Genomic DNA, 24,829 nt, shown 5'->3' with positions numbered 1-24,829 from the left:
GTAAAGTTAGTACACCTTGTAAAAGCAGACCCTTCTTTCCAGCGACGCTTTTATTTGTTTTATTTTTCCCGCCGCAACTCGTTTTTTCCCCCAACTTTTTTGACCCGGCGCGATTCACGAAGCTCGGCGTAACGTAATTTCGCGCTATGCACGTCGGGAAAATGACGTCACGAGCATGCGCAGTACGTCCGGCGCCGGAGCATGCCTAATTTAAATGGGACTCGCCCCATTTGAATTGGGAACGCCTTACGCCGGCCGGATTAAGTTACACAGCCGAAAATTTCTAGGTAAGTGCTTTGTGGATCGGGCACTTAGGTAGAAATTTTCAGCCAGTGTAACTTAAATGGGAATATTTAAGTTACGGCGGCTGGCTGTGGATCTGGCCCATAGTTATTTGTTTTACCCAGCTGTATTTACTAGTGCATCTTATAATACCAACATGTCATAAACATTTTTTAAATAAAAAACCGAATCATTGAGTTAGAAAAAGGATCACCCCCCTCCCTTATGTCACTATTTTGCTGAACCACCTTTTGCTTTAATTACAGCTTTTTAGTCTGTTGGGATATGTCTCTACTAACTTTGCACTCCTAGATTTTGCAATATTTGCCCACTCTTCTTTGCAGAACTGCTCAAATTCTGTTAAATTTGATGGTGACTGTTTGTGGACTGCAGTCTTCAAGTCATTCCACAGAATTTCAATGTGGTTTAAGTCTGGGCTCTGACTAGGCCATGCAAGGACATTCACCCTTTTCTCCTTCAACCACTGTGGTAATTTATGCTGTGTGCTTTGGGTCATTGTCATGTTGGAAGGTAAACCTTCTTCCCATTGACAACCTTCTGGTTGAAGGCAACCGATTTTCCTCAAAAATTTGATGGTATTTGGCCCATCCATTTGTCCTTCTATCCTGACAAGTGCTCAAGTCCCTGCCGCAGAAAACCACCCCCATAACAGGATATTACCACCTACATGCTTTACTGTAGGAATGGTGTTATTTAGATGGTGAGATGCTTTGAATTTCCGCCAGACATATCATTTGGTGTTGAGGCCAAATGATTAAATTTTAGTCTCATCTTACCACTTTAAATGCACCTTGAAGATTGTGGGCATACCACAGCCACAGCTCACACGGCTCCAAACTAGTATCAATCTAAAGTGGACAGAAACAGCTTTAAAGTATCTAGGCACGTTCACCCCCCAAAATTTTCAAAACTTTAAACTACCTAAATTCCTCTATCTCCTACAGACCCTTCCCGTCCATATCCTGGTAAGCTACTTTAAACAAGTGCAATTGCTGTTTATAGTGTTTGTGTGGGCACAAAAAAGACCCTGCCACAGCAAGAAGATACTTTCCCTCCCTAAACAACATGGAGGTTTGGCACTGCCAGACATCCGCACTTACTGAATGAATGAATGAATGAATGACTTGTATAGCGCTACTCATGCGAACTGAATCGCCTCTGGGCGCTTTTTTCCAGCCAGGGTCTGCTTGGCTGGTGCGGTCATTTTACCCCGTAGGATCGTGACACGCCTGGGACACAGTCATACACACAGATATACATATATATACTGGGCCAATTTGGACAAGATCCAATTTACCTACCAGCATGTCTTTGGAGTGTGGGAGGAAACCGGAGTACCCGGAGGAAACCCACGCAGGCACAGGGAGAACATGCAAACTCCAGGCAGATGGTGTTGTGGTCGGGATTCGAACCAGAAACCCTTTTTGCTGCTAGGCGAAAGTGCTACTCACTGCACCACTGTGCTGCATTTACTACCATGCCACTTACCTAGGTAGGCTAATAGACTGGTGCAGACATCGGGAGATGAAGCTATGGCCTCAAATAGAGCAAGCCTAAAGTGACATCCCTCTTCACAGAGCCCCCTGGTGCTACTCGGCACTCCCTATGACTATCAAACGCCACCCATTGATTGGCACTACCACCAAAATCTGCTCACATCTTATATCCCAAGCCTCTCTTTCATCCTGAAACTCCCCCCTACTTCCTATACTGAGTAACCCCCGTTTCCAACCAGGCCTCCATGATATGGTCTTTCGAGGATTAAGCAGGGCGGGCCTTTTCCAAGCCTTCCACTTTAGTTCTTTGGGACACTGGAAGACTATAGCAGAACCTCACAGGCAAATTTTGCTTAGACTTTTTCAGATCACTACAGCTTTTTCACTTCCTGAGGCCCATACCACCTCCTAGCAACCCTACCTAGTCAACCCCTTACGACATTAGAAGACTACTGTACAGAGACTGGTGTTCTATCGCACGCACTCTCTCTCACCTACACCCTGTTAATCACACCCCCAGCAGGCTACCAACCCCCCGAGCCTGGGTGGGTAGGAACAAGAGCTAAAACGCCAGCTTAGTGACAGCCAATGACATCATATCCTCAGATTCACACACAAATCCTCCATCTGCACCAAAATCCAAGAAACAATCTATAAAATCAGGACAATGTTTTTTTTTGGAAAACTGTCCACCAGATCATTTAAAAATTCACAGAACGCACCCGCTTTCTTTCTCCTTCACACTTCTGACATTCCCGAATGCATCTATAAGAAATCAGTAATACGCCACCTCCTTGATGCAGCTAAAGCATATGTCACCCTACAGTGGAAATCAACGCAACCACCAAACATTGACATGTGGCTTGGGAAAGTAGAAGACATAAATAAGATGGAAAATCTTATACTAACAGGCCAAAATAGACAGGAAACGTATTTCAAAACATGGACGCTATGGAAACTTTTTGTATATTCCGAAGAGGACCAGGCCCTCAGAGGAAGTAACTCTGATACCTAAAATGTACTAATCTACCACCACTCTGCTAGCTATACCGGGCGACTGAATCCCTGGAAATAACGCTAACCAAGATGTTCCTCAGATCCATATTCTTGGGAATATTTCTATGTTGTAGTATTGTCCCTGTGGGACCTCTTTCTCAGAACAAATAAAGAAAAAAGGTGTTCTGGTCAGATGAGACTAAAATTGTATTATTTGGCCTCATTATCAAACAATATTTCTGGCTGAAATCCAATACAGCTTGCCATCCAAATAACACCATTCTTACAGTAAAGCATAGAGGTGGTAATATCCTGTTATGGGAGTGTTTCTCTGCAGCAGGGACTGGGACACTTTTCAGGATAAAAGAAAAATGGATAGGGCAAAGTACCATAACATTTTTGAGGGAAATCTGCTTCCCTCTGCCAGAAAGATGTCAATGCCCCCGTCCCCGCGTGCTTGCATACAGAAGCAAATGCATACGTAGGTCGCATCAGCATAAATGACGTTCAAACCACACATGTGAGGTATCGCTGCGAACGTTAGAGCAAAAATTCTAGCTCAAGACCCCCCTCTGTAACTCTAAACTGGTAACCTGTAAAAAAAAATTAAGGGTCTCCTATGGAGATTTTTAAGTACCGAAGTTTGGCGCGATTCCATGAGTGTGCGCAATTTTAAAGTGTGACGTGTATCTATTTACTCGGCGTAACATCTGTCACATTATACAAAAAAATGGGCTAACTTTATGGTTTTTTTTGTTTTTTTTGTGTTTTTTTTTTTATTATTCTTCCCAAAAAATGTCATTTGAAAAATTGCTGTGCAAATACCGTGTGACAAAAAGTTGCAATGACCACCATTCTATTCCCTATGGTCTCTGCTAAAAAATATATACCGGTACATAATGTTTGGAGGTCATAATTGCTGTGCTAAAAAATGTACTCATGATGTAGGAGAGGAGTGCTGTAATTTGTGCGGTATGGAAGCGGTTAAAGGGGCAGGAGCATGATTTTTTTGTTTTGTTTAACAACCACTTTAAGTGTGGACAGAAGACCAGCTGGCAGCCTTGCTTATCTGCAGGGTGGATGCCTGGTGCCAGAAGGCCTAGGTAATCTTCTACTGTCCTAGTGGAATGAGTGGTGACAGGCAGGGCCGATCCGCCCTATAGGCTCACTATGCAAGCCGCTTAGGGCCCCGCAAAGCCGCGAAGGGCCCCCCAAATTACTAGAGGCCCAGCCTGGTGAGAAGTCCTTTTCGGCCCCTCACCCCGCTTCTCAACTCGCTGGCTGCATGGGAGAAGAATGTAAGATACCATTACCGACAGCAGAACACCCCTTCCCCCTGCTTCTCAACACGTTAATCTTTAATGTCACATGTCTCTGTTGGCAGGGGCCCCCCCCTGATTCTTAACTTTAAAGAGGAGTTCCACCCTAAAAAGTGACCTCCGCTTAACCCACTCCTCGCCCCCTTACATGCCACATTTGGCATGTAATTTTTTTTGGGGGGGAGTGGGGGCTTCAGGAGAAGGGCTCCTGTCCCACTTCCTCCTTCCGCCGAGGGGCTGCAAAGGCGATATGTCATATCGCCTTTTGGCAGCCCCTCCCTGTAGGCGATCGCCTAGGACACGTGACAGGTCCTAGGCGATCGCCTGTCCAATCAAACAGCGCAGGGCTGCGCCGCGTGCGCATGCGCAGTGCCGCTCGCGCATGCGCAGTGGGTGCCCGGCCGTGAAGCCAAAAGCTGTCACGGCCGGGTGCCCACAGTGACAATGAAGACGCCGGCCGGGGAGGGGGGGCGAGGAGCGGAGCCCCGGCCGGCGAGGAGCTGGAACGTGGAGCAGGTAAGTGTCAGTTTATTAAAAGCCAGCAGCTACACTTTTTGTAGCTGCTGACTTTTAATAAACGTAAAAAATGGGTGGAAAACCCCTTTAATGTGACATGTCATTTTCGGCAGCCCCCGCTTCTTCACTTTAATGTGACATGTTATTTGTCTGCTTAGGGCCCCAGGGAGGTCCAGATCAGCACTGATGACAGGGAACATAGAATCCCATCCCTTCAGTGAATAAGCCTGAACAATGACCTGAATAATCAATTAGTAATGATCACTCTGAATGTTGTAGACCCTTATATGAACCATCTGTGATGACAAAGAATTAGTCTTTGCAAAAGAAGTTATCACCAACATATAGACCCTGATAGCCCTCATTATGTCATGTGTGTGCAAGGCAAACAATGGAAAAAAGGATGAAAGTTATATGTCCTTATACAAGTGAAGGTAAGGCACAATCTCGGGCAAGAAAGAGGGCCGAGGCTTCCAAAATAACCTTGTTTCAATGAAGGGTAAAGAAGGGTTCCTTACAATACAAATTCAAAATCCTCATTGTAGAAGAGATTGCAATAAGAATGGTCACCTTCTTAGACTGAGTTTTGAACCTGACTGTAGAAGGACGTCTTACCAAACCTTACTGAGCTTGGAGTGCACGTGTTGGGGCATAGCCACTAGATTTCTGCTTTACAGTGTCAAAACCTTCCAGAGGAAGGAACCCATCTGTAGATAAATTGAAATCCTCTGTTACCCAATGAACTCTTAAAAAAATATTCATCCACGTAATCTGTAAGAAAAGCCTCAGTGAATGTGGATTAGGAAGCTACTTCTGACATGAAATTAGTACTTACCTAGTTAAATCACGTACAACTCAAATTTCTTGAGCATTCTGTGTCCCAATTTACATTTTTGGTTTGTTTTAGCTGGTATGAAGTAAAATATGTTTGTTACCGGGATTAAACTGATTATAGTAATGTATCTTCAAGTATAAATAGCTAGTCTATATGTAGTCCATACTGTAGACAGTCTATGAGGGTGTATGGGGCATGGGTGCATTGCGCACACTAACATGCTGGGATGCTCGGAAGGAATTTCAGACAAAAGATAAATTTTTCATGGTACTGCTTGGGCACAGTTAAAAGAGAAGTATTTTTTTTTTCCCGCTAATCATACTTACCTAGGTGGATGCAGCATCAGACCGATGCTGCAGCTGTCCCCCGCCGACTCTGCACTGAGAACCGAGCCACGAACACTGCTAATGTCTTGGTTCTCACTCCTACCCGAGCAGAGCGATGAGCAAGTTTGGGATGAATTAAAACGGAGACTGCAAGCCAGGCCTTTTTTTCAGTGTCAAACATTCCCATAGACACATTCCTAAACCTTGTGGACAGCCTTTCCAGAAGAATTTAAACTGTTATAGCTGCAAAGGTTGGGCTAACTCAATATTGAACCTTAAGGACTAAGACTGGGATGCCATTAAAGTTCATGTGTGTGTGTAAAGGCAGGTGTCCCCATACTTTTGGTAATATACTGTATTTATGGAATTTCTATTTATTTTTACTAGTAATAGTGGTGATTGGCGACTTATAGCAGGACTGCGATATTGCAGCAGACTATCAGACACTAACTGAAACTTTGTGGGAACCAGTGACACAAATACAGTGATCATTGCTAAAAATATGCACTGTCACTGTACTGGCTGGGAATTGGTTAAACATCTAGGGTGATCAAAGGGTTAACTGTGTGCCTAGCCAGTGTTTTTTGTGTACACAGTGTGCTGCTTTCACTAGGGGAAGAGATCAATTCTAGCTCCTCCTTTTCTTTGCAGAGACAGAGGATCAGTCTCTCCCAGGTCAGCTTCTGGGACCCGCAGATCGGCTTCTGCTGTGAATTATCACAACAGAAAGGGCCTGTCAGCAGCATGCGCACGCCCCCTGCAGGCAGAAGTGCAGAATCATGTATATATACACGTGATCCTGTGCACAGCTGCAGCCCTGTAGCAGTAAAGGTGCTATAGGGTGGTTAATGGGTTGTACATATCCTGCGCAGAGAGCTAGAGGCTGCCTGAAGCATACCACAGGAGAGGCGGATACAAGACCAGTCACCATGCACCTTGAGAGATCAACAGTAACCAGTCATATTACAATAAGCTCCTGCACAGAGACAATATTTCACACTGGATTACTGCACACATCTGTAAGAAATTCACAAAGCGCACCAAGAATCAAGGAAGAATACACACGCATTTTGTATTTAGACAATATTTGCTTATCCCAGAGTTCATCTTTAAAGCTGTTTTTAATACACACTTTGTGTTGCAGAATGCATATATTTTTTTATTTTTTTTAAAATGGTGATGAATATGAACGGCAGATTTAAATCCGCTTACCTTTCCAGATCTCACAGCACACCTTACTTTAGAATCTAGGTACTGGAACTGATGTCTAGCAATAAACAATTTTTTTTTTTTTTTCAGGCTTTAAGAGAAAGCTTGGAGCAGAGTTTGTGTTTGAAGCATGGCGACAGTGACAGCTCAGCTGATGAATGTGACAACACTGAAGAAGTCCTTGAAGATGAAACACAGGAACTTTCCAGAAGTTTAACTGAGTTAAGGCCAGTATCTTTAGCTGTCGGCCAACAAAGACAGACACCAGGAAACTTAGTTGTGCTTGAACTTAAAGGTAAGACTACATTTAGACTTACAAATGTATTTAATGGGGATGACAAATATCGGTAGAGTTCAAGAGCTAAAAATATCTATTAGCTCCGGTGAGTCCTAAAGTGGAACTATTTTCAAGACTCTATACTAGTTTTGGCTATAGTAGGAAAGCTTTAGTATAATCTGTATATTAAAGGGGTTGTAAAGGTAAATGTTTTTTTACCTTAATGCATCCTATGCGGGGCAGAGTGATACAGTCGGCGGCTATGGCCGCTGCTGTATCACGAGAGCGCGCTCGCAAAAGCTTTCCACCATGGGAGCTCGCTCGCATGAAGGTGGAAAGCTTTTGCGAGGAGGAGCAGAGACCGCCGCCGAGGGACCCCAGAAGACATGGATCGGGGCCACTCTGTGCAAAACGAGCTGCACAGTGGAGGTAAGTATAACATGTTTGTTATTTTACCCCCCAAAATATCTTGCCTTTTAGTGTTCATTTAAAGGATTATATTGATGTCTTTTCTTTTTTTTTTTTTTTCTCTGGCCTTGTGACAGCTATTAGCAGGACAGAGGGTGAAATTTTACATTTTGCAGTAGTCAACAGAACTGTAGTAGATGGAAAAATATCCCCCTGGGGACACATGTACTAGTGTCAACAGCACTTAAAGCGGATGTCCGCTGAAAAAAAAAATATTAAAAGTCAGCAGCTACAAATACAGCAGCTGCTGACTTTTAATATCGACACACTTACCTGTCCTGGAGTCCAGTGCCGTCCGCAGCAGAGGACGAGCAATCGCTCGTCACTCTGCTGCCCCGCCATCCTCGGTGAGGGAACTAGGAAAGGAAGCACTCCGGCTTCACTGCCCGGTTCCCTACAGCACATGAGCGAGTTGCGCTGCGCCTGCTGATTGGCTCCCGCTGTGCTCTGGGAACCGAGTGTTCCCAGAACACAACAGGGGGGGTACGGGAGGTGACGTCCTGCCCACAGACTGGCCGTAAGTGGGTGCAAATACCTGTCTTTAGACAGATATCTGCACCCCCCTCCCCCCTGAAAGGTGTCAGATGTGACACCGGAGGGGGGGGGGGGGTTCCGATCAGCGGGAGTTCCACATTAGGGTGGAGCTCCGCTTTAATGTATAACATCGTAAGCAGAAAGAAAAGTGTTTTTATTGTGCTTGTATTCTTTAGTTACAAAAAATGAAAGTGGGCTTGCTCCCTTTAACACAATAAGCACGATAAAGTGTAACCATGGGTGGAATGAAAATAAGAGCTATAGATATATAGATGGGGAGAGAGATGGAGATATATAGTGCTCAGCATAAATGAGTACACCCCTTTTGAAAAGTAAGTTTTTTTTCAAAGTCTCAATGAATACAAGAACAATTTCCAAAATTTTGTTTGATAGAACATTTCTTTAGCTCGATTGCATGAAAGTAAGGTTGATAATATAACTTGGATTACAAAATCTTCAGTTTTGCTTAAATTGGTCAATGCAAAAATAAGTACACCCCACAAAAAAACTACTACCTCATCTAGTATTTTGTATGACCTACCTGATTTGTAAGGACAGCACCAAGTCTTCTAGGCATGGAATGAACAAGAAGGGAAGTTACCGCTCAAGGCATAAGATGTAAATGATGAACCTCTTCACCAGATCTGAAGCCACGGGTGCTGGCAATGCATATGGTGATGCAAAATGAAGGGGAAATATCTGGACAGCCGCACTCCAAAAATGTTGCTTGTAAAAATCAATTCACAGCATACATGTCACAGCAAACAGGATACCACTGACACGTTTTGCACCAAAACTTAGTGCTTAATCATAGCTTAGCTATGATTAAGCACAAAGTTTTGGTGCAAAACGCGTCAGCTGATATCCTGTTTGCTGTGACATGTATGCTGTGATTACATTTTACAATAAAAGCAAACTTTTTTTGAGTGTGGCTGTCCAGATATTTACCCTTCATTTTGCATGGAATTGTCATGGTCTTACCTCTCTCCTGTCTCCTTCGTTTGACATGTGCTGGCGGCCATCTTGGTTTCTAGGTCTCTTGTAGCCTCCCACCCTGCGGCTCCTCCTTCCCACTGGGAGGAGCTGGATACCTGGCTCACATATATAGGAGGTCTGTGACTTCAGTTCCTTGCTTGGTCCTCCTGTGTGCACATGCTTCTAAGACTGCTGCTGCTTCTGGTTCCGATCCTGGCTTCGTCTGACTTCTCTGCTGGTTCCTGATCCTGGCTTCGTCTGACTTCCCTGCTGGTTCCTGATCCTGGCTTCGTCTGACTACTCTTCTGGTTCCTGACCTCTGGTTTCACCATCCGTTGGACTTTTGCTTTACAGCTTGATTTTCAATAAAGCCTTCTTATTTTCACTTATCTCTTGTTGTACGTCTGGTTCATGGTTCCGTAACATTAGGACCAAGCCATGAATTTTGACGGTACAGAGCCATCCTCGCTACCCACGCTGGTTGCCAGACTTGATCAGCTGGAGTCCCTGTTGGGTCAGTTCGCCGTGGCGTTGCAAACCCTGCTTGAACGCACGGTTCATGTCGCTCCCGTTGCCGATGGGTCGGTTGTCGCTCCTGGGCCCGCTCCTACTGCCGCTCCGGTTGTTGCGCCAGAGTCTACCCCGACACCTGATGTTGCGCCTGCGGTGTTTCGGGGTATGTCCGGTTCTGCCCCCCTTCCACAGCGATTTGGGGGAGAGCCAACTCAGTGCCGAGGTTTCCTTAACCAAGTGGGCATTTATTTCGAGTTGCTGCCACATGCCTTTCCCACTGAGAGATCAAAGGTGGGGTTCTTGATCTCGCTGCTCTCTGACAAGGCCTTGTCCTGGGCCAGTCCTTTATGGGAGAACAACAATCCGGTGGTTGCCGAGTTTTCCGGTTTTGTTGCTTCTCTTCGGAAGGTATTCGATGTGCCGGCTCGCGCCGCCTCTGCTGCGAAGCTCCTTATGTCCGTCAGACAGGGTTCACGATCCGTAGCCGAATACGCCATTGAGTTTCGTACCCTGGCAGCAGAGGTAGGTTGGAATAATGAGGCCCTGGTCGCTGCTTTCTCTCATGGTCTCTCGGATGCCTTGAAGGATGAGGTTGCAGCTAAGGACCTACCAGTGGAGCTCGAGGCTCTTATTTCTTTCCTGATTTTGATTGACACCAGACTCAGGGAGAGACCTTCCTTTAAGGAGTGCCTGCGGAGGCCTCCTAACAGTTTGGCGCCTAAGTTTGCTGTCCCACCCGTGCCTCCCTCTCCTCCCACGCCTCCTGGGGTTGACTTGTCTGGGGGTGAACCCTCGCAGCTGGGGTTTGCTCGCTTGTCCGAGGGGGAGAGGGTACTCCGGAGACGCGAGGGCCGATGCATGTACTGTGGTCTCGATGGGCATTTTCGGTTGGCATGTCCGAACCGTCCGGGAAACGCTCGCACCTGAGATCCTGTCGGGGGCAGATCTTGGGTGGAGTCTCCTCGTCCCCGGTTTCCCGTGTTGATAAACCACTGATCACTGTTGTCCTCTCCTGGGTCGGGGGCTCGGTGACGACCCAGGCGTTGGTGGACTCTGGTGCTGGTGGTTTTTTCATTGATAGTGAGTTCGCTGCCGCCAATTCCATTCCTCTACAGGCTCGAGGTTCCCCGCTGGCTCTAGAGGCGATAGACGGCAGACCCCTCCAACCGTCACACGTGACTCATGAGACCCTTCCAGTGGGGGTAGCCATTGGTGCCGCTCACAGAGAGTCGGTCTGCTTCCAAGTTATTTCGTCTCCACACTACTCGGTGGTCTTGGGGTACCCCTGGCTCCAGAAGCATAATCCGACTTTTGACTGGAGATCGGCCGAGATCCTCTCATGGTCACCACAGTGTGGGGCTAAGTGCATCCATGGGCCTGTCAAGTTGCTGTGTACTTCCTCGGACTCTCTGTTGCCTCCTGAATACGAGCAGTACCGGGATGTATTCGATAAGGTACGCGCAGTTGCCCTACCTCCGCACCGCCCATATGATTGTGCCATTGAGTTACAACCTGGTGCCGTTCCTCCTCGCGGCAAGGTCTATCCACTGTCGGTTGCGGAGAATGAGGCCATGGAGGAGTACGTGATGGAGGCGCTGTCCCGTGGTCACATTCGCAAATCCTCGTCCCCAGCAGGGGCTGGATTTTTCTTTGTGAAAAAGAGGGGCGGTGAGTTGAGGCCTTGCATCGATTACAGGGGTCTCAATCGCATCACGATCAAGAACGCTTACCCGATACCCTTGATTTCCGAGCTGTTCGATCGCCTTAAAGGGGCCACGGTCTTTACCAAACTCGACCTGAGGGCGGCATATAACCTGGTAAGGATCAAGGCGGGCGATGAGTGGAAGACCGCCTTTAACACCAGGACCGGTCATTATGAATCCTTGGTTATGCCCTTTGGGTTGTGCAATGCGCCCGCAGTCTTTCAGGAATTCATCAACGATGTTTTCCGTGACCTGTTGCAGCAGTGTGTGGTGGTCTATTTGGATGACATCTTGGTATATTCTGAATCCAGGGAGGCCCACATTCTGGATGTCAAACGAGTGTTGCAACGGTTACGAGAGAACAAGCTGTTCGGTAAGCTTGAGAAATGCGAATTTCACCGATCCCAGGTAACCTTCCTAGGTTACATCATTTCCGCTGAGGGGTTCTCCATGGATCCTGAGAAGGTTTCGGCTGTCTTACAGTGGCCTCAGCCCAGTGGTCTTCGTTCCTTGCAGCGTTTTTTGGGCTTCGCCAATTATTATCGGAAGTTCATCAGGGACTTCTCCATGCTGGCCAAGCCTCTCACGGATCTGACCAGGAAGGGCAGTAATTCCCAGGTCTGGCCGCTCGAGGCCATCCGGGCTTTTGAGGCCCTAAAATCCGCCTTTGTGTCAGCTCCGATTCTGTCTCATCCCAACCCTGGGTTGCCCTTTGTCCTCGAGGTGGACGCGTCCGAGACGGGAGTAGGCGCCCTTCTGTCTCAGCGTAGGACACCAGAGGGTCCGCTGCTTCCTTGTGGGTTTTACTCCCGGAAACTGTCATCCGCGGAGTGCAACTATCAGATTGGTGACAGGGAGTTATTGGCCATAGTGCAGGCTCTCAAAGAGTGGAGGCACTTGCTCGAGGGCTCGGTGGTTCCGGTTCTCATCCTGACGGACCACAAGAATCTGACCTACCTTTCTGAGGCCAAGAGATTGACACCACGTCAGGCCAGATGGGCTCTGTTCTTGTCACGTTTTAATTATGTGGTCTCCTACCTACCTGGTTCCAAGAACATCAGGGCGGATGCCTTATCACGGCAGTACTCCGAGCTGTCCAGGGAGGAATCTATACCGACTTCGGTCATACCTCCGAATCAGATCCTGGCCGCCATTCGCACCAGCCTGACCTCTCCCCTTGGTGAGCAGATTTTGGCGGCTCAGTCTGGTGCTCCCTCTGGGACACCCAACGGCAGATGTTTTGTGCCTGAGGAGTTGCGCACTCGGTTGTTGCGAACCTACCATAACTCCAAGACCGCGGGGCATCCTGGTAAGAATCAGCTGTCCTGGGCTGTTTCACGTCTGTTCTGGTGGCCTTCCCTACGTTCCGACATCGCCGCATATGTAGCGGCATGCTCTGTTTGTGCCCAAAGTAAGTCCCCTCGGCACCTTCCGTTGGGCCTGCTGCAACCCATAGCCACCGGGGAGCGCCCATGGTCACACCTGGGGATGGATTTCATTGTGGACCTCCCTGCATCCCGAGGCCATACGGTCATTCTCATGATTGTGGATCGGTTTTCCAAAATGTGCCACTGTATTCCTCTCAAGAAGTTACCCTCTGCACAAGAGTTGGCCACGATTTTTGCCCGGGAGGTCTTCCGGTTGCACGGTTTGCCCAAAGAGATAGTGTCGGATCGGGGGAGTCAGTTTGTGTCCAGGTTCTGGCGCGCCTTTTGCTCCCAGTTGGGGATTCATCTCTCCTTCTCCTCGGCCTACCACCCTCAGTCCAATGGGGCCGCAGAACGATCCAATCAGGCCTTGGAGCAATTCCTTCGTTGCTATGTCTCCGATCACCAGGACAATTGGGTTGACCTCCTGCCTTGGGCTGAGTTTGCCAGGAACACGGCTGTGAACTCTTCCTCTGGGACGTCTCCCTTCATGGCCAATTATGGGTTCCAACCTGCCGTGTTACCGGAGGCATTCTCTCCCCAGGATATTCCGGCTGTGGAGGATCACCTTTCTGCTCTACGTGCTTCTTGGGTACAGATCCAGAGGTCCCTTGAGGTCTCTGCGCAGCGCCAGAAACTCCAGGCTGATCGCAGACGAGCGCCTGCTCCTTCCTACCAGGTCGGAGACCGTGTATGGTTGTCCACCCGCAACCTCAACCTTCGAGTGCCCACTCCCAAGCTGGCTCCTCGCTTTGTTGGTCCCTTCCGAGTGCTTCGCAGGGTAAACCCGGTAGCCTATGCCCTTGCGCTTCCACCTGGCATGCGGATCTCCAACGTGTTTCATGTCTCCCTGTTGAAGCCACTGGTGTGCAATCGCTTCACTTCCTCGGTTCCTCGGCCTCGTCCGGTCCAAGTGGGCAATCACGAGGAGTATGAGGTGAGCAATGTCCTGGACTCACGCCTGGTTCGCGGTCGGGTGCAGTTTTTGGTCCACTGGCGTGGTTATGGTCCTGAGGAGCGTTCCTGGGTTCCCTCCGCAGATGTCCATGCTCCTGCCTTGCTCCGAGCCTTCCACGCACGCTTCCCTCAGAAACCGTTTTTTGCACCGCGGAGGAGGGGCCCTTGAGGGGGAGGTACTGTCATGGTCTTACCTCTCTCCTGTCTCCTTCGTTTGACATGTGCTGGCGGCCATCTTGGTTTCTAGGTCTCTTGTAGCCTCCCACCCTGCGGCTCCTCCTTCCCACTGGGAGGAGCTGGATACCTGGCTCACATATATAGGAGGTCTGTGACTTCAGTTCCTTGCTTGGTCCTCCTGTGTGCACATGCTTCTAAGACTGCTGCTGCTTCTGGTTCCGATCCTGGCTTCGTCTGACTTCTCTGCTGGTTCCTGATCCTGGCTTCGTCTGACTTCCCTGCTGGTTCCTGATCCTGGCTTCGTCTGACTACTCTTCTGGTTCCTGACCTCTGGTTTCACCATCCGTTGGACTTTTGCTTTACAGCTTGATTTTCAATAAAGCCTTCTTATTTTCACTTATCTCTTGTTGTACGTCTGGTTCATGGTTCCGTAACAGGAATGAACAAGTTGGCGACATATTGCAACAGCTATATTTTTCCATTCTTCCAGAACGACCTCTTTTAGAGCTTGCATGCTGGATGGAGAGTGATGCTTAACTTGTCTCTTCAGAATTCCCCATAGGTGTTCGGGAGTGATGGTAGCATCCGAGCCATGGAGGCTTGGTGATGCACTGCCCTAGAATCACTAACTGCTCTGGTAGAGTGCTCTCTAGGACGAAAAGGTGGAATCTTTCCCCTTAAATCAGCCTAAAAAATTACCTGACGAATCCATCTAGAAATGGTCGATTTTGATGCTGCCTGCCCTCTTCTGGGGCCTTCTGGCAACACAAACAAAGTGTCAGTTTTTCGTATCTGGGCAGTTGCTTCCAGATAGAAATGAACTGCCCTTAATACATAAAGAGAATGTAATTCTTCTGCAGAACATGGTTCTGGAAAAAACGAAGGTAGGGAAATATCCTGGTTCATATGAAAACTGGATACTACCTTAGGCAAAAAGGGTGAGGATGTAACACCACCTTAAGAAAAAGCTGCCAATTCAGAAACTCTCCTTGCGGAGGTTATCACCACTAAAAATACGAATTTCTTTGTCACAAGGACCAACGGAGCATCGCACATTGGCTCAAAAGGAGACTCCTGCAGGATGGAAAATTAGATGTTAGGCGGACAAATGTTGTTCGGCTTTTGTATTTGTGTATTTTTGTAGCTTTTAAAGAAAATTTAATAAAGAAATTGAAAAAAAAGGAGACTCCTGGAGGACCGACAAAGCTAGATTCAAGTCCCATGGGCACAGAAGCGATTTAATCGGCAGATTTATAAGTGTTACCAGTGGTGTAGCATGGGTTCTCAGCCCCCGGGGCAAGGCAAGAAATTTGCGCCTTCTAACCTGCGGACTTTTCGCACTCCCCGAGTCCCTTCCCTTCCTACAATAGTACTGACCAGCCTGATTCCTATACTGACCTCTACACAGACCTACATGATTCCTAGACTGACCATTACACTTACCTACCTGTCCACTGCACTGACCTACCTGATTCCTACACTGCACACTGACCACTACACTGCACACTGACCACTACACCGCACACTGACCACTACACTAACCACTACACTGCACACTGACCACTACACCTACACTGAACCCCTGACACACCTACCTGACACATGCACTGATCCACCTGACTCCTACTTCCTGCACTTCTCACAATACACTGACACATACACTGACCCACCTTACTCCTACTTCCTGCACTACTCACATTACACTGACCCACCTGACCTACCTGACTGTTACACTGACCTACCTGATACCTACACTAACCTACCTGACACATACCCACCGACCTTAAAGGATCACTAAAGGAAAAAATTTGTTTTGCTGAAATGACTGTTTACAGGGTATAGAGACATAATAGTTAACTGATTCTTTTTAAAAACTACTGAAAGTAGTTTAGTCTTTGCATGTTATTTTATGCCTCTGTGCTGGACAGTGCCATAGAGGGTCATGGCTAGGAAAACGAAACTAAACTCTCCCATGACTTTTTTCATACGGAGCCAGACAACCAGGAAGTGTCCAGAACAGAGCAGTTTTACAGCAACATCAGAGCAAAAACGAGCAATGAGGACATGAAACCAGGACTGCAGGAAGGTAAAGGAAGCTATTTAGCGGGGAAAAATTTTTCCTTTAGTGACCCTTTAAACCTACACTGACCTACCCGACACATACACTGACCCACCTGACTCTTACTTCCTGCACTACTCACACACATCGAACAGTGGTAACCTGGAAATACAGAACATACACCAGATTAAATCCATGTGCACACCAATATATGTGCACCACTGTGTGTGTGTGTGTGTATATATATATATATATATATATATATATATAATACACACACACACATACACACACACATACATACCTACACACATACACACATACATACATACACACATATATATACACACACACACACACACACACACAAGCCTATACTACAAAGCAGACCAGCCCTTCTAGAAATTGTCAAGACCACCCGGCTGCCATTCCAAGCTTTCTATAACCTTTTGGCACCCTTGTTGACACTAAAGGTATTTTCAAGATTGCGTTGGACTGCTGCCATTGACCATTATGGTATAAAAGGCACATCCTCCTCTATATACTAAGAAGTAGAAGTCTTACATCATATGATTTAACCACTTCCAGACCTTAGGTGTTTTTCAGATTTGGTGTTTGCAAGACAAAAACAGTTTTTTCTGTTAGAAAATTACTTAAAACCCCCAAACATTATAAAAAATTATAACACCCTAGAGAATAAAATAGTGGTCATTGCAATACTTTTTGTCACACCGTATTTGCGCAGCGGTCTTACAAGCGCACTTTTTTTGAAAAAAAATCACTTTTTTGAATTAAAAAATAAGACAAAAATAAATTTGGCCCAATTATTTTATATATTGTGAAAGATAATGTTACGCTGAGTAAAATGATACCCAACATGTCACTCTTAAAAATTGCGCCCGCTCGTGGCATGGCGTCAAACTTTTACCCTTAAAAATCTCGATAGGCGACGTTTAAAAAATTCTATAGGTTGCGATTTTTTGAGCTATAGAGTAGGTCTAGGGCTAGAATTATTGCTCTCGCTCCAACGATCGCGGCGATACCTCACTTGTGTGATTTGAACACCGTTTTCATATACGGGCGCTACTCGCATATGCGTTCGCTTCTGCGCACAAGCTCGTCGGGATGGGGCACTTTAAAAAATGTTTTTTTTTTGTTTTCTTATTTATTTTTATTTATTTTATTACTTTTTACACTGAAAAAAATAAATAAAAATTTGATCACTTTTATTCCTATTACAAGGAATGTAAACATCCCTTGTAATAGAAAAAAAGCATGACAGGTCCTCTTAAATATGCGATCTGGGGTCAAAAAGACCTCAGATCTCATAATTAGACTAAAATGCAAGGGGAAAAAAAAATATTGAAACTGTCATTTTTTCAAATGACAAAAAAAAAAAATGTTTCTTTAAGAGGCTGGGCGGGACTGACGTTTTGACGTCACTTCCGCCCAGCAGAGCTATGGGGACGGGTGAAGGAGATTTTTCCTTCACTCGCAACCCCAGTGAACAGCTGAACGGTCCCGATCTCCTCCGCCGATACCGATGGCTCCGGTAAGCGGCGGAGGGCGCGGGAGAGTGGCGGGAGGGGGGGGCCCTCTCCCGCCACCGATAACGGCGATCTCCCGGCGAATCCGCCGCGAAGACTGCCGTTATCGTGTACAGGACCGCTCACACTAAAGATGGATACATCGGTTGTGGCAGCAGCTGCTGCCGTTACCGAGATATCCATCTTTAAAAAAAGGACGTACATCGTCGTGCGCAGGTCTGGAAGTGGTTAAAGAACAACTTTACTATTATGTAGCAGCAGTATTAACCAGGATAGTGAATTGGTTTCACTTTTCTGACACTAAACAATGGGTATTAATAGAGCAATGGTTGAATCAATTTGATCTTAAAGGGTCACTAAAGGAATTTTTTTTTTTTTTAGCTAAATAGCTTCCTTTACCTTACTGCAGTCCTGGTTTCATGTCCTCATTGTTCGTTTTTGCTTTGATGTTGCTGTAATTCCTCTCTGTTCTGGACACTTCCTGGTTGCCTGTTTCCTGATAACCACAGTACTGGGAGATTTCTCACGGTGGTCACTAATTAAGGAGGTGTGACTACTGTGTGTAAAACGAAACTGGATTGGTGCTGAGGAGTTTTAGACAAAGTATCACTGCCCTCTAGTGGCTCTGTACATCAGAGAACTAGCAAACAACAGCAAAAACGAAACTACACTGCAGGTACATTATATGATTGTTTATCTATTTTTAATAATTTTTAAAAGGAATCAGTTAACTATTATGTCTCTATACCCTGTAAACAGTCATTTCAGCTAAAAAAAATGTTCCTTTAGTGACCCTTTAAGGCTCTTCCTTGGTTAGCTTTTGATACCAGGGATACCCACCGAGATCTACTCCTTACCTTGCCCTCTCTTACATCTCAGTTATTGAAAATCTGGACTAAAATAGCCCTACAACTAGAACTTTCCTCACAAATAGTACCTATGACACCTTTATTTGGTAATCCACGATTCCCGCCAGCTTTAAACTGGAAGAGTTTTCTTGCATGGAATAAAGAATCACATCGAAGAGTGTGTCAGATTCCCTGCCAGGATACATTGCCACTTATACTAAATTCAACTCTTACACAGCAACTTTCACTTATGCAATGGTTGGAATATCGGCAATTACTGTCATTTTTTTTCCCCGCTATTCCCCCGAATAAATCTTTCTATAGAGATGTAACCCAGTTCGAACTTTTGTTGCTACAAGTCTCAAAACCAAAACATGTTTTATCAACAATCTATAAGATACTCACTATTAAAAATCACCCTAAACCTCCTGAATATACAATTAAATGGATGAATGAGTTAAATGTTCAAATTGAAGACGCAGAGTGGAAAAAATCATTTAACTTAACACATTGTATGTCACTATCAACTAAAGCACAAGAGACGAACTACAAACTTCTCTCTAGATGGTATTGGAGCCCACTGTCTCTACAGCGTATATACCCAGATAAATCGGATATATGCTAGAGGTGCCATGCGTCCAAAGGATCACTGCTCCATATTTGGTGGGAATGTCTTCTAATTTTTTATTTTTGGCAAAAGATTATACAACTATACATCTCTGTCACTGGGGAACTAATATCAAATACGCCACAAATCACTCTGCTCTCGATTCTACCAGGAGCATATAAAAGCATTAAAAAGGGTCTTTTGAGACATTGGCTGACAGCAGCGAGATTAGTCATACCACGACACTGGCGCTCAACACAAACCCCATCAGTTAAAGAATGGGTCACTGAAATGGACTATATAGAGAAAATGGAATCGCTCTTAGCACATGAACTAGACACACACGAGGCGTACCACAGGACCTGGGCTTCCTGGAGAGTATATAGGGAAACAATAAGAAATTAGAAATTTCTTGGGGAAACAAAGAAAAGGAGTTATAAATAAGGGTTTTAATATAGGACTTTCCAGGGCTGGACTGGGACAAAAATTTGGCCCTGGACTTCATCCAGACTGGCCCACTTTGACAGGTCTCTCCCACAGCGGCCGGACAACTCCCGCACCCCCCCGGCCACCCAAGCCCCGTCTCCCCCTTCACTAGCCACTAGCCGTTTTACTTTATTAGAGTAGAACGGCTGGTACTGATACTCTTATAGGCAGTACCAGTGGGGAAGCTAGACATTATTTCTCCCGGGGCAAAGAATCAGTTTGGTGCCCCCCCTTATGTGACAAGATTAGGCAGAAGTGAGAAACTCCCAGGCCGCTGTCACTGAAGCCGGCCCACTGAGCCATCGGCCCACCGGGAAACTCCCTGTAGTCCCAATGGCCAGTCCATCCCTGGGACTTTCATATCTGCTGCCATCCTTTGTTTTGTTTTTTATTGTCTTTGGTGTTGTAATGTCTTGTTTTGGTTTATCTGTTTTATTATATCTTGTCAGGTCTGGTTATGTATTTATGTTTTGTTTTGATTTATTTCTTCAGTTACATATGAAAATATATCTGAAACTGACTAGATGAATGTACGAATATATTATTTGTATTATCTGTATTATAATCATACAATAAAATTAGAATGAATACAACTGTGTTGCATATAATGGAGTTCATGATAATTAGGGCACAATAACTGCACAACAAATTCCCAAAGTGCAGCTTAGGCCCCGTACACAGGAGGGGATCTCCGCTGGAAACGGTCCGCCGGACCGTTTCCAGCGGAGATTCCTCCTCCGGATTTGGATCCGATGGCTTGTACTCGCCATCGGATCAAAATCCGCGCGGAATTCATCTGCGGTGCTGTGTCGCGCTGTCGCCGCGATGATGACGTGCGCGACGCTGGAAGGTAAGTATTTCCACGCATGCGTCGAATCATTACAAAGCATGCGAGGGAGGGGAGCGGACGGATTGATCCGGTGAGTCTGTACAGACCACCGGATCAATCCGCTGGACCCGATTCAAGCGGATACATTTCTTAGCATGCTAAGAAATTTATAGCCACTTGAAATCGATCCGGCCGAGAAATCTCCGCGGATAAATATCCGCTAGGCCGTACAGACGACCGGATTTATCCGCTGGAACTGATCCGCGGATCAATTCCAGCGGATAGATCCGGTGGTGTGTACGAGGCCTTAGACTCCTTACCTCTGCTGGGTGTGCAGAATTGCTTCAGAGTCCGCGCCAGCGCCATCCACCTGCTTCACCAGCGACCCCGGCGGCTCACACTTTCCAGTGCTTGTCTCCCGCTGCCATGTTCAATGTTTTCCGGCACACTGTGATTGGGCATATGGGGGTCATGTGCGGATCACGGACAGGCCAGCCCCATGCCGCACATGACCCCCATACGCCCAATCACAGGGTGCCGGACACTAAACATGGCGGCTGGAGATCGGGGTCACAGGAAATTAAAATTGGGAAGAGGCACAACATTTTGCCCCCCTAAATGTCGCCCCCTGCCCCCCACGCTACGCCACTGCGTGTTACTCCTTGTATAAAGGCCCGAACTAAGGAATGTGAAGCAAGAGGCCTTTGGAAAAAAACTGACAAGGCTAAGACTTGACCCTTGATAGTACTTGAGGCTAGTTTCATCTCCACACCTAACTGTAGGAATGCGAGAACTCTACTTAAGACATACTTGTGAGGATCCTTTGTTCTTGACACAAAGCTGTCCAACTTTTTGTTGAGCCTTAACGCCAATAGGTCTACGTTCGGGGTACCCCACTTCTGACATATGGCCAGAAAGATGTCGGGATGCAGAGACCATCAAGACTGTCTGCATCACTCTGGTACAGTCAAAGGTTATATTGCCACTTCCTTTGTTTGAAGCCATACTAAAACTATTATCAGCAGAAAACTTATGTAACACTAGATATGTCTCAAAACAAATTACATTCTAAAATAAAAAATACCCTTTAAATGAGCATTGCTTGTATATATCTAAAATGAAAATAAAAAAATGTGTATTTGGATTGTACTCTTATGAAAAATGTTGCTTTATTTTAGATCCAGGAAGTCGACAAGCAAGACCACTATCTGCATCCAAGAAAAACATTTCAAATAGCCAAGATCCTGACCATTCGGCATATCAAGTTATAAATGCAATGCGAGAGGAAAATGAAGCAATTTTAAGAGCAAACAGCAGACAGACAGTAAGCCTTCCATTAGCTGTAAAAATCAACACTAACATAAAACAATTGAGCTGAAGGGTAAAATACAAAAATTAGCAGTTTCCACACCATTGGATACAAAAATGGTAAAACCATATAAACCAAACTAAAGTGCAGTGCTTGTAAAACGAAATGTATGTATGCATGTATGTATATCTATTATAAAATGTGCACACAAACAAAAGAACTCTACCATGAATTCTAGGTGAGCTAATCTTCAAATAAATCTCTGCATGGTAATGTGGGAAACTCCTCCAGGTGAAGAAAACGCACTCCTTGCTCCCACACCAGTGCCCAAATCGGAGGCGTCCTGGAACAGTATGACTCTCAAAATAAGAGGTCATATAGGGCTTGAAAATGTACAGGATGCAAGGATTGGGTCCTGGATCGGAGATGTCTCCATTATTTGGGTTGTGGGCTCTTTAAGGGAGACAAAAAAAAAAGCAGTTGAGTACTCAGGGATTCTCACCCATGCAGCGTGAAGGGTTCCGGGGTGATCAGGCAAAAAAGGGTAAACTGACTTGCAGTTTTCCCAGGATTGTTAAAGTGGGAGTTCACCCGAAAATGTGTTTAACATTAGATTGATGCTCATTTTGTCAAGGGGAATCGGGTGTTTTTTTTTTAAATCGAAGCAGTACTTACCGTTTTAGAGATAGATCTTCTCCGCCGCTTCCGGGTATGGTCTTCGGGACTGGGCGTTCCTATTTGATTGACAGGCTTCCGGCGGTCGCATACATTGCTTCAAGAGTAGCCGAAAAAAGCCGAACGTCGGTGCGGCTCTATACGGCGCCTGCGCACCGACGTTCGGCTACTTTCGGAAAATCGTGACGCGATGTATGCGACCGTCGGAAGCCTGTCAAATAGGAACGCCCAACGCCCAGTCCCGCAGCCCATACCCGGAAGCGGCGGAGAAGATCGCTCTCTAAAACAGTAAGTACTGCTTCGATTTTAAAAAAACTACCCAATTCCCCTTGACAAAATGAGCATCAATCTAATGTTAAAAATTAAGTTTTCAGGTGAACCTCCACTTTAAAGTGGAACTTTACTCATAACAACTTGATAAAAAAAATAATGTTCTTGGGAAGGAACCTACATTCCATGTTAATTATGCTACCAAAATGAGTGTGTGCTGTAAATTGCCTCCAGCATTGCTCCTGTTTCCTTTTGCTGGAGGCTGCCATTTTGCTGAAGCCCCAGCAGTAAATCATAAAGCGGAACTAAACCCGTCGATTTAAAAAAAACAGTTATGCCCTGTACACACGATCGGTTCATCGGACGAACCGATCGTGTGTGGGCCCCATCATTTTTTTTTCCCCATCGGTGAAAAAAAATAGAACCTGTTTTAAAATTATATGATGGTTAAATAAACGATAAAAAAAAAACGATCGTCTGTGGGGAAATCCATCGGTCAAAAATCCACGCATGCTCAGAATCAAGTCGACACATGCTCGGAAGCATTGAACTTCATTTTTCTCTGCACTCTCTGCACGTCGTTGTGTTTTACGTCACCGCGTTGGATTTTTAACTGATGGTGAGTAGGCAAGACTGATGAAAGTCAGCTTCATCGGATATCAGATGAAAAAATCCATCGGTCTGTTTTCATCGGATGAACCGATCATGTGTACGTGGCATTACTTTCCTGGAATGCCAGGTTTACTAAATGTCACAATTGCTTGTGTCCTCAACCAAACTGCCAAACCATAAAATGGCTGGTGTCATATGGCGGGCGCCGGACACAGTGCATTATGGGAAACGCCACGTCAATGCAATCACAAGATTGCAGACGAGGCGCTTCATTTGCAGGCTTTAAACCTGTTTTGCGGCACTTTCCATTGCGCTAAACAACATCCGGCCGGGTGCTTTGCATACTAGTAATGACATCACTTCCGGTTTTCACTGTGCCATGGATAACCGGAAGTGACGTCAGCAGCTCCGTGGAACGCACGGCCGAGCGAAGCTATGTCGGAATGGAGTGTGCCCTGTATCAGGCAGGGAGCGGATTGGTACGGAGCTGACAGTGCTGAGCCTGAGCGCAGTAAACAAGAGCCTGAAGCTGAAGGTGAGTGTGGGGATCGGAGGTTCTCTTTCTCTCGAGCGGAGAGAGAGTTAATTTCTCCTGTCATGTCATTCTCTAGCAGCGTGGCTCTGCTATGCTCAGTCTGACTGGATGACTCCATTTGTTGTGTTCACCCCTCTCCCCCCCCCCTCCCCCTCCCTCCAGATTGTTCTCCACTCGCTCTACCTGTCATTATATCTCCCCTCTGTCTCTGCAAAGCTGCTCCAATGTTCTTATCTTCTCAGTCCCACTGATTGTGCTGTGTTAGTCTCCCTGCAGTCCACTCCTGTACTATCAGAACATTTTATCTCTCTGCCTATCCCAGCATTCCAACTACTCAGCCTAAGATATATTATCTGCTCTCTCCCCCCAACACAGGCACAACTGATCAGCTACATTCCAATGGGATGTACAATTTACTCTACACTGTCCAGCTGTGCCTTTTCTTTATCGTACATCACTGGACACAGAGCGGCATAGTAATTACTTTGTGGGTTATAGAGCCTACCTTCAGGTGATGGACACTGGCACTCTACAGACAGGAAGTCCCTCCCTATATAACCCCCTCCCCTACCGGGAGTACCTCAGTTTTCTCGCCAGTGTCTTAGGTGTTGGTCACATTGTGAAGCTATGCTCTAGGTCCTTTGTGGCTGGGCTAAGCTGTTTGGCTATGAAGCACCTTGGACGGATCCGGTAAAGTGGACGGTACCCGGGTCTCGGTGTGAAGAACAGGGTTTTGCATATAATGCTTCTCTCTGAAGAGCTGGACCCTGGGTTCCAGAACATTGGTTGATGCCAAAGAACAAATGTTTTTTCTGTTGCCAGGGTGCTATATAGGTCCAGGGGAGAGGTGACCTGCAATGGACCCCAGTCCCTGAAGGTTGGTGACAAAGCCCACGGTGAAGGCTGAGCCTCTTGCTTTTGCAATACCCTGCAGCGTGGACAGGTAAGCGGAAGTACCTGCGGGACATGGTCCGTCAGCAGGTCCTCCATTAAGGGGACTATGGGTCTAGCCTGTATTATG

The 24,829-nt window shown here is 46.3% G+C and overlaps 1 protein-coding gene across 3 annotated transcripts in view; it reads left to right on the top strand.

The window, feature by feature from the left end:
* The window catches only part of LOC120943613 (katanin interacting protein), a 227,576-nt gene that overhangs the window by 65,724 nt on the left and 137,023 nt on the right, over positions 1 to 24,829 (top strand). For all 3 annotated transcript variants that reach the window (XM_040357002.1, XM_040357000.1, XM_040357001.1), the window contains 2 exons: positions 7,091 to 7,295; positions 21,586 to 21,731. In XM_040357002.1, the coding sequence (XP_040212936.1) occupies positions 7,091 to 7,295; positions 21,586 to 21,731 (351 nt within the window). The remainder of the gene's footprint in view (positions 1 to 7,090; positions 7,296 to 21,585; positions 21,732 to 24,829) is intronic.

Source organism: Rana temporaria, chromosome 6 (genome assembly GCF_905171775.1).
Source record: "Rana temporaria chromosome 6, aRanTem1.1, whole genome shotgun sequence".
NCBI classification, from domain to species: domain Eukaryota; kingdom Metazoa; phylum Chordata; class Amphibia; order Anura; family Ranidae; genus Rana; species Rana temporaria.
The sequence above is the reverse complement of the archived record's forward strand: the minus strand, read 5'-3'. Positions and strand labels throughout refer to the sequence as shown.